The sequence below is a fragment of the Amblyomma mixtum genome, chromosome 8 (genome assembly GCF_055824585.1).
Source record: "Amblyomma mixtum isolate Tamu chromosome 8, ASM5582458v1, whole genome shotgun sequence".
NCBI classification, from domain to species: Eukaryota; Metazoa; Arthropoda; class Arachnida; order Ixodida; family Ixodidae; genus Amblyomma; species Amblyomma mixtum.
Window position 1 is genome coordinate 33,968,549 of NC_143019.1, and position 10,743 is coordinate 33,979,291.

The following is a 10,743-nucleotide window of genomic DNA, read 5'->3' on the forward strand; positions in this document are numbered from 1 at the left end:
TGAATGCACTTGAATACACATACCAGGTGTCCCAGCTAAATGTAACCAAGCTTTTAAAAAACACGGGATGTCCTAGCCGTCTGAAACCAAATGATGGTTGTTTAGAGCCGTGTGGCCTAGTCAGCAGTATTTTTTTCGTTCTTCATGGTTGAATAATTAGTTAAGCTTAATTAACTTTTTAATTATTGACTTGAACAAAGTGTCAATGGAAAAGTTGTAGATCGCTTTGAGAAACAGCTTACTGAGACATTTGCGTAAAGTAGTTTTTTTACCGGCCTCTAACCATAACCCGCACAATAAGAGAAAGCTTCCACATGACAACTGTGCCACTTCAATGTCCCAAGACATGCCTTAAAGAATAAAATCCATTTTTTCTGAAGTCCTCTCCTCGATGAGACTTAGAGTGCACATTGGGGCAGAGAAGTGAGCGAGCAGCTGGTCACGTGACAACTTTCTTTAAGGCCAATAAATGAAGCTACGTAAATCGTAACTTGACGGAAACAGCACTACTAGCGGTTTTTGAGGCGATATAAAACTTTTTCATTGACACTTTCTTCCTGAAGTCAGTAATTAAAAAGTTAGCTAATTAAACTTAACTAATTAATCAACTTTGAAGAGCAAAAAAAATACTCGAGACTAGGCCATGCGACTCTGAACAACCTTTAGTTGGTTTCACTGGACTAGCACACTTCACCTTTTTTAAAAGTTTGGTTACATTTAGCTAGGACACCCGGTATATACAGCAACTCTTGCTGCCCTTCGATTTCCACGTCATCCTTTGTGACGCCGGTTGCATCTTCTCTTGCAAAATTTCCTAGTGACATTCATAAAATCGAGAAAAAGGCGTAATCCTTTCAACAGAGTTCATCATTAGCTGTGCTTTGCACTCTGTTTCGTTCAACCTATTGGTTTGGTTTGGTTTATGGGGTTTAACGTCCCAAAGCGACCCTGGCTATGAGGGACGCCGTAGTGAAGGGCTCTGGAAATTTCGACCACCTGGGGTTCTTTAATGTGCACTGACACCGCACAGTACACGGGCCTATTGATCTGCTATTTTATGTCCATATTGCCTTATTGGAGTGATAAGCACACAGCATTTCTGGAATTGCGGCATGAAAAAGTGCCATTACAGACTATACAAGTAACGTCAGTGTTATACGTGCACTACCATCTATATGGAGGTATTGTCACTGAGAGAGTAAAATTTATCGGTCACTAGTGGGCAGGAAAACAGATCAGCGGAAAGCATGGTGGTACTGCAGAACTAATGCTGAAACGAAGAAAAAGCAGGTGGACATGTCCAATCAGTTGTCCTAAGTAATGATGGACGCTTATGGCTTAAGTTGCATGTTGGCGTCTTGCTCCTGCAGGAATAGCAAAGGAGGTGCTGATGCAGATGCCCTTGGTGCGTAGAGCCAGTGCTTTCAAAATTTTTTTTTTGTGCAAACCTGTTGCTTTATAAAGATTGATTCAAGAGTAAGCCGTCTGTGCTGTCTTGTCAGTGGGCAGTTAGTCAACAGAAAGCAGCACATTCTCTTGGCTTACCACTTAAACAGCTTTCAGTTTATATCTATGCATTATGCTGTATACTTAACTTTGTGAACTTTATGTACATCTTCATATGATGGCTGTTCTACAAGTCGTTTCACTGGCAGGTTTTAAGAATGCATGCAGAGAGGCTGTAATTTTGTACAACTTTGTTTTTATTATTGAAAATGCGAACACAGGAGATGCCTTGGCTTCTACACCTTGGGAGCACCGTATGCATCTGGCATTCGCTCGATAGAAAACCTGGGAGAAAGAAGGAAAACATTTATTATATCAGAGTGACAGAAGATAGCAAAATATTTCACCCTCCGAGAAAAACTGGCCCCTTCTGTTGCCAGAGAACTTTACTAGTGCTGCACCACCTGACGACTAATCCTGCAAGCTTATTTTTGTTCCATCTGTCAAGCTACGCATAGTACCTTTATACAGTCAAACTTCGATATAACAAACATGGAAATTACGAATCACTGGCTATATCAATATGAAACTGAACATTTTTAACAAACACATGCAATTCTTACTTTACATATCCAACTTGGTTTGCTATAAAACGGATATATCGAACTGCCAGGCGCCAAGCTGAGCCTGCCCAGCAGGCAGGCTTTGCCTCATTGCATGAGTGACAAAGTGAGTTCAGGCTACGTTCACGCTTTATCTTGCACTTGCCAACAGTGTCACCGAAGATATAGCCGTGTGAACAGTTGGTAGCCATGCGGTCGGCATCCATTTGCACCTCGCATCTGTTAATAGCGCCCCGGAATCGGCTATTGGTTTCGTTCTGGCATCCCATTTTACACGCGACACCACTGTGATGTGGGGAAGCCGCCCTCCCTTGCATTAGGCCTGCCGCCATCGCGTGCTGGTGGTACTGCGCTGGGAAGCCAACCTAACTGGTGTTTGGGGCTCGGTTTATTTGCGGCCTCTGCAATCCCTGCGAAGGGCTTCAAAATGGTGCTAGAACTTTAGAAAAGGCCTCTACCAGTTGCCCTCTGTTCGCTGACTAATACACACTTCTTCTGTGCGAGTTTTTCGCAAAATTATATATTATGAATCTGGGCTATACTGAACTATTTTACTATTTGTTACCTGTTCGCTATAATGAGGTTAGACTGTACCTTGCCAAATGCTCAGCACTCGCTAGATAGTGGGGAAAAAAAAAATGCAACTTCAAAGCAAAGGTAAACCACCGTATTACATAGCTGTAAATACATATTTACACATATACCTTCGCATGATTAGTTGGTGTTGGTGATGACACAACACTAATGTGGCTACCAACCAGGCAATCGCACACAACCTTTGGGCTAAGCTGGGTGTTGCTCTATGACAATGGTTCTCAAACTAGATTTCACAACTTCCGTGGGTTGCCTGAAGTGCTTTTTGGGTTTTCTGAGCATCAAAACCATATTTGGCTCACACCCCCACCTTTCCTCTACAATTTTTATTTCGGAGCTGACCACACAGTGTATGGTCACAGCACACTTTTACTTGGCAGCCAGGCATTATTCATTAAATTTGGGCACTTTTTGAGATACCGTGCACCCCGTGCTCTCCTTTACGCGCATGTCGGGCAAGAGGGGACTGAAGCCAGGCCAAGTGGGTTTCCTCACCGCCTCGAGAAAACCCTAGCTGCTCCCTAAGGCTATAAAGTTTGAGGACCCCTACTCTAAAGCAGTTAATAGTACTCAGCGCCAGCGGGAAGAAGATATCAACAGAATACTCACCGCCTCTGGTATATGTACATGATGGGCACACCAGGAATCTTTCGTATCCGCCGCTTCAAATCCTTGTCGCAAGTAGCTACAATATAGCACTTGTGCTGCCAAAGAGAGAAGTAAACATTACCCTTAACTTCGTGTCACTGAAGCGTCGACATTCACACGGGAAAAAAAAACTTAGTGCAGAACACAACTCTGGGTCTGGCTTAAAGAAGCACATAAAGAGTAGAGTTCCTTTTCCACCAAACTGCCACAACCAGCAGGTACCCTGTCAGGGCTCTCAAGCAAGTCCTCGCTTCAGTGGAGAATTCACCTCCTTACTTAAAGTGCTAAGCAGTAACGAGCTCTGAGGATCTAAATGTCTTATTAAAATAGTGGGCAATTAACAGCCGTTGACATCTGAACCTCGTTATAGCATTACAAGTCGCAGGGGCCCACAGATCTCTTCTTTATAGCCACTGTTTCAGTACAGCCACAACTGTTGCATGTTAATGGACTTGGGGGGTCGCCCTGTACACATGGAACAACATAGGTGGAAAGGTGTATAGGACAGGGAGAAACCTGTATTCGGAATACTTCGTCATGTTTTCTAGCCGCTGTAGTCGATACACTGCGCTGCGAAAGACAGCGAGTGGTGGCAATTCCATAACAAGCTTTGATTGGCTTCCTTGCATGGCGCGCAAGTATGCTGGCCACAGTGTGTCACTGCATGAAAAAGTGTCTTGTGGAGAATGGATGGATAGGCCAGACTGATAGCTAACAAAAAATCATTCTAAAAGATATCACAATTGTTTTGAATCAAGGAATATCAGCTTCTTTCTAGCGCTTAGCATTGGTAATCATATCTTTGTTCCCGACAGTTGTGGACAGTATGCTCAGAGCTACATCAAAGTCCTTCGCTACCGATGCAAACGTTTTGATCATGGCTGCCTTGTAATCAAAGGTAATTGTCATGTGCTTTCGTTTTCCACCACTGTCACTAACCTTGGCCTTATGAGACCAGCGGTTGTCCATACCACGGAGCACACTAAAAGGGTCACACTACGAGACTGTGCCATGCAAGCTAAATGTCATGTTCAAATGATAACGCGCTGAACAGGCACAGCGAATTTTCTAGTGCTTTAACAAACGTGCTGTGGCCAACCCCGCTAAGTTGGCACCTACACGTGCAATTTTTCACTGGTTGTGACACTACATTGCATTTGGAGCTTGAGAAGCAACGTTTGCTGGCAGTGGGCTGCGTGCAGCAAAGAGGTTGGAGAACAGTGGGAATTTCTATGACCTTCAAACACTTCAAGCGCAGCATAACGAAGTGGGCCGTGTGCACAGTGCCGCGTGACATCGTTTTTTTGGGTCATATTCCCTAGTTCTCGCAAAGATGAGTGTGCCGATGTCAAAAGTTTGTCGTGCTGAAGCCAAAGAAACGCTTTACGCATGTCCACCCCGACTGCAGAGGGAAGAGTTTTCTGCATTTTTAGTGCATTGCTGAAAAAGCCAGTTATAAACAGCTGTAACAGCAGTCTGCTGCATCAAATGGGTATGGACGTGTGACGCACCGTTACAAATTGATATAATCAGCGTGAAATGGGCAATCCCAAAAATCTTACTTTGTAAAAATGAGCACAAAAACTAAATACACAGGTTTCTACTGGAGCTCTCAAGGAATGGATACTCTTTTGTTACATTCATTATTTCATTATTAACCATTACGGTATAGTGAGGTTTGACCGTACAAGAAAATCAAAGCATACCTGTGTGACTCTTTGGACGAGGCAATCATCAGCATATATCCCCTTGTGGAGGCAAGGGAGTCGCACAAACCTTGGGTCTTTGGCTATCCTGCAAAGAGGAAACAAAGATGTGTTGTATGTGTGTTGCATAGACACATACACACAGGTGTATGTGTGTGCTTAACTACATTATACGTTCTATACACATACAAAACACTCATATTCGCACATGCATATTCTAATGTCCTTAGGCACAACTCCACTGTGTGACAGTCAATGTGACAGTGAAGAATATGCTTTTTTAAAGAGATCCTGCTGAGCCTGCTTAAAGGGACACTGAGGAGAGCTCTATTAATATTTTTTTTATAGCAAAATCCGATAGTTCGGCATTTCATGGCTTTGTTGCCACTTGGCCGGCAGCGAAAGATGCATTTCTTTCTAAGAAATTTGGATTCAAAGTTGAGAAAGTTTTTACCGCCGTACTGATTCAAACTTCGGATTCTCTTATGACGACACAGGACTAAGTGACGTAAAACATGACGTGCACATGACGTAACGCAGACTCCGTGATTTCTGACAGCCAGCAGAGCGGCCTAGCAGCAGCCAACAAGAAAGCTACCGCCGGCCGCACATTGAAGGCATCTATTGACTATTGCGGCCGTCGCCACCGTCGCTTCGCTTATGTTTGCACAGGCGTTTTGCCAGTGTTACGATGTATCCCGTTCTCGAAGTCGTCAACGAAGTTCTCGCAAATAGACACCTTTAGCATACCGTGTACCTTGCTACCTAGTGTTACTAGAACACTAGAAGTGTTCTAGTGTTATTATAACTATTGGTTCTAGCAACAATGTTTTGTCCTATGACGTCATCACGCTTGTACTTGCGAGTTTGGCCTGTGGCGGCGATACCAGTATTTTGGTTCTTGCTCTTTTCTACGTTACAAGAGCGTTGTTGTCAGTATGAGTGCCATTTTTGTAATCAGGAGCTGGTATTCTGTCGATACAAATCAACTTCAATTTCTCCTCAAAAGTCCCTTTAAGAGCTCCTTCATATTGCAAGCAAGTCCGTGCGACATCCTGATAAGCAAACACCGGCAACCCATGTATTTGGGCAGCACGTGTGATGCTCATTCCATGTCTTGCTCATGCATTAGCTAGTTTGAAAAACCGCATGTGATCCAGTGCTGGTAGGCGCACTGCAAATTCAGTGCGGCCGCACCTATGTGACATCACAATGTGAAAGAGGCATAGACTGCACTACTAAATTCAGTTCATGCAGTTATCCATGGGGCCCAATTTTAGGAATTAGTGAACTAAAGCAATTTGACGATCAGTCGCAACGCTAGCACCAGTGCAAACCACAACAGCAGAGCTCAGCGTGAGACTACTAACGGCAAACATTATTTTCACACTCGTGGACTACACATACCTCAGAGCAACTCTGTACTTGCTCCCCAGCCTTTCAAGCTCACCAATGACGCAGTCAGTGACATATGGGATGCCTGTTATGAGAAAAATCATAAGAAACATTGTGACTTTGAAAGCAAAACACTATAAAATCAAGACTGGTTATACCAAGTACCAAGTTAAAGTGAAATTGCATCTCTGAGCATAACGCGGTCTAACTTGCCACTTTCTTGGAATTCTTTAGCCAATCTAGCCAATCGAGAAATGTTATTATTGATTTTCCTTCTTTCATTTCTTTCTCCCATTTCTTCATGACAACGTAAAATATGCAAGCGTTTGTGAATAGTGTCATGACAACTTGTTCAGCTTGATGAGACACCATGATTAGTACGCTCAGTATGCCTCACGTTTGCTAACATTTTGTTTTCAAAAGACCCACAGTATTATGACATTGTTGTTTAGGCACGGCGTACGCTTGCCACAACAAACTTATTATGTGCTGCAGAGTGTCGAAATGCAGGACTTCTTCAACTGCCGTTGAGTATACAAAGGAGTGAACAAATACGGTCTGGCCATAGCCCGTTCTGTGACTGACAAGGAGCCAGACCAATATGCCTTAAAAATAGTTACCTTAAAAAAAAAAAAAAAGAATATACACAAGAGGCTTACAGTGATTATCCTTTCTGAACAAGTGGAAAAGCTGCATGTTTACGAAATGCCTGCGTAACCCGAGAAGAGGCATTCTTCTAGAATCCACATTCCACAAAAGAAAGCCAAAAGTAGGCGAAGCTCACGCATATTGCAACTAAATGCCAGGTATTGCAGCAACTCACATTTGGCAAAGAGGCAGTCCATCATAGACTGAATGACGTCCAGCTTATTCTTGATGGCAAAGTTGATGAAGTTTGTGTCAATCAGGATCCGGAACGGAGGTCCCAGCTGAGTGTTGTACTTGAAGAACAGAGCCGACGAGTAGTGTGGTCTTTTTCGAAACAAAGAACAAACAAACATGTACAAAGCTGGCTTTACTTTCAGTGGCTCAAGAACTTTGTATCGCGTGTTGCGTAAATCAGAGAAAATCGAAAAAAAATTCTCTCGGCATAACCGCGCGTTTGTTCGGGCTCAAATTTCGCACAGAGGTTGCATTTGGTGGTCAGTTTTGTTTTATACTACATTTAGGTGGGGTACTTGCCTGATTCAGTCAGATTTATTTGGAAATCCCCATCGTATGTGGCGACGACGATCCAAAACTGAAAGACATCGCAACAATGGTACCTGTGGCGCCATCTCGCACCCACCGGAGAAACCCAGCTGTGCTAAGTTAGTGAGCAAATTATCTTTGCTTGGTGCTCTCTGCTGCGAAGCAGCGCGAGACATCACCGAAAATGTGAGCGTACAGCGATCAAGAGAAGGCCATGGCCGTGACTTGGCTATGCGCATGGCTATGCGAGTCCAACTCCTCCCCACCGCCCTCCCCAGTGGAGAGCTCGTTTCTCCGATGGCTGCGAGATGGCGCCACGCGTACCATTGCTGCGAAGTCTATCGATTTTGGTTCTCCGTTGCCACAGACGATGGGGATTTCCAAATAATTCTGCCTGAATCAGGCAAGTACCCCACCTAAATGTAGTATAAAACAAAACTGACCACTAAATGCAACCTCTGTGCGAAATTTGAGCCCGAATTTGGGCGCGGTTAAGCTGAGATAATTTTTTTTCGATTTTCTCTGATTTGCGCAACAGTCGGTACAAATAAGTCCCTTTTATCGCAGCAAACTGCTTTCTTCTGCGACATTAAAGTTTCAATTTCATTCACTCCGCAGGCAAGCAGTGACACTTGTAGACATAATGCACATTTCTGTAAACTATATTTTAACACTGGTATCACATTAAAGAAAAAAAAAAACAACCAAAAGCCTTAGGGTATGTGCCGTGTCTTTAATCTAACCTCACATACCTTTCAATTTTGAACAGAAATGTTACAGCTGAGCCTTCTCTGCATGACTCTTTAGTGGCTCAAGCCTCTCATATTTGTACACAGTAATTAACTGAATGCCACAATCCAATGCATAACTGCATAGCAAAACTGTTGAAGATGCATAATAACCTAGGAAATATTCTACTCTCTGGGATCACCACAACGCTACATACTAATAATATTTATATGAAGTAAGCATTATGAACTAGAACAGTCATTGCTGTCATTCGTTTTATTTTATATTTTATTTTATATTCATTGATCTGAGTTTGGGACCACAACACAGCTTGAAGGGTCACTGAGGAAAACACCATCCAATTCTAGTTCTTTGGAAAATTCAATAGACTTTCCGTGGCTTTATTTTTTATGACACTAATTTGTCACCAAAAGCCGTAACAATTGCCGAGAAATCAGTGTTAAAAATCGAAAATTTTTCCTGCTGCTCATATCAAACTTGTAACAGCAATGATAAATGACGACATTCGGAGCATAAGACATTCCATGACTACTGGCAAAAAGGAGCCCTTGGCATCATCGTAGTTTGCTAGTGAAAATGTCATGTGGCGGCAACACTTGTATTCCATTTTTTGGCCTTTTCTAGCTCACAGATGCTCTGTTAGTGGAAGCAGCCCCTTAGTGATTAGGACGCGGTGATAAAATAATATAGGCCATCAGCGTTTCTTAAAGGATAGGTGAATTGCTGCTATTAGAACACGGCCAAAGGAACGCCCTCTATCTTCAAACCAAGCAACTGATCCACGATAAAGATGGAGGTAACACTTACGCCTCAGAAACTTTGACCGTATGTGGGTCTTCTTTCTTCTTCTTTTTCGGTGGCAAACGATCCTTCGCCTTACTGAAAATGCAAAACATCACCAGTTACTATGCAGTAACAGAAAACTGAGAATCGGGCATTCTGGTGTATGCGGGTATAAATTTTAGTGTTTCCACAAAAGCTCACGATGTGAGGATATGATGACGCAAATTTCTATTCCATGAAGGAAAGGATGTGCTTGATTGTGATTTCATATAGTAAAATGTGTCTTGGTCACTTTGTGTGCTTGTTTCCATGCTGTGAGTTTATATGGATGAAGGTAGCCTCGGCAAAATGCAGACACAAGACTTAACACATTTAGGAACCGGCTTATGTTTGTGCTCTGTCGTGCGTAATCTTACACTTCGCAATTCAAGTAAATGTGTATTCAGTGATGATGAATATGCAGAAACCAAAACAAATCAAGTGCGTAATCACTTGGCCAACAACCACAATCACTTTGGCTCGTGGTCTATCTTGATGTTCGTCTCGTAGACAAGCTTGCCTCAGACAAGAGCTCATTTGTCTCTGCCAGTTTTTACAGCTGTCTTAGCACTCTCCACACGGCTATCCAGAGGGTCAATGACTCTATCCGTGAGTCGATACCTACCGTCCCACGCTGACAGATATAGAAGCCAGCTGGCAATTCAATCTGGAGTATGCTTACTTGCATACCGCAATATGCAGTCCAAAGAATTTGCCAGATCACAGGGAACAAAACACGACCACCATGTGATTCTCGATATTTTCCTACCCCTCCTTCACTGCCCGACAATTTAACGAGGTATTTTACAGCACCATGAAGTTCGGCGACAAGGCTATAAGTGTCCAGTGGAGTGTTGGGAATGTGGTGTCAACACGTTACGTGTGAATGACAGGTAGAGTGCGTTGCCGACAGTTGCTACTCACAGCCTCTGGTCTCTCAGGCTGATCATCCGTTTCATTTGGGCAGGCTTCTGCGCGGCCTTCACCTTAGCCTGCGGGTGAAAAAGCTAATGTGAGAAAACATGACACTGCACAATCACACTGCGCTACGCATGATGGTTCACTGTTCTAAGCTAAATGTCGCGAAGTTGTGACGATATGGAACCTATCGAAGGCTTCCAATTTTTGTTTTTCGGCTGTGCAAACGGCTATACGGAGAGACTTAACCGCACATACCATTTCAGTCGCGTAGTAGGACTATTCATGCGAGATTGGCTCTGCCTAAACTTATTTCACACGTGCGACACGACACACGCTCCAAGCGAAAGCCACAAAAGCGAAAACAAAAGCTCGACTACAACGTTGGCAGGCGCTACAATGCAACTGCGCTCAAAGCCGCTAAAAATAGAGTAATTTGATTTGTATACGTTTTAAAATCATTGTTTATTTAGTTTGTTTTGTTTTTTATTTACTACCTTAATGTTTTTTAACAGTATTTTAATCTGGGCTGTTTGGCCATGCACGTTTTAAAACTTCTATGTAATAATATTTGCCAGTCTGATTGGCCAAAATACAGTAAAATAAATAGTATTCTAGTTCATTATACACAAAAACTTCGGTTACAAGGA

At 43.0% G+C, this 10,743-nt stretch overlaps 1 protein-coding gene across 1 annotated transcript; it reads right to left on the minus strand.

Annotated features, from left to right (window-relative positions):
* Positions 1-1,685: 1,685 nt before the first annotated feature.
* On the minus strand, positions 1,686-10,507 carry Bka (FCF1 rRNA-processing protein Bka). The gene is made up of 8 exons (XM_089556988.1): positions 10,352-10,507; positions 10,100-10,167; positions 9,161-9,232; positions 7,236-7,384; positions 6,425-6,497; positions 5,018-5,105; positions 3,273-3,367; positions 1,686-1,791 (listed from the first exon to the last, which is right to left on the minus strand). Exons 1-8 carry the CDS (start codon positions 10,352-10,354, stop codon positions 1,743-1,745), a joined length of 597 nt encoding a protein of 198 aa, XP_089413114.1. The 5' UTR covers positions 10,355-10,507; the 3' UTR covers positions 1,686-1,742.
* Between the last annotated feature and the right edge of the window lie 236 nt (positions 10,508-10,743).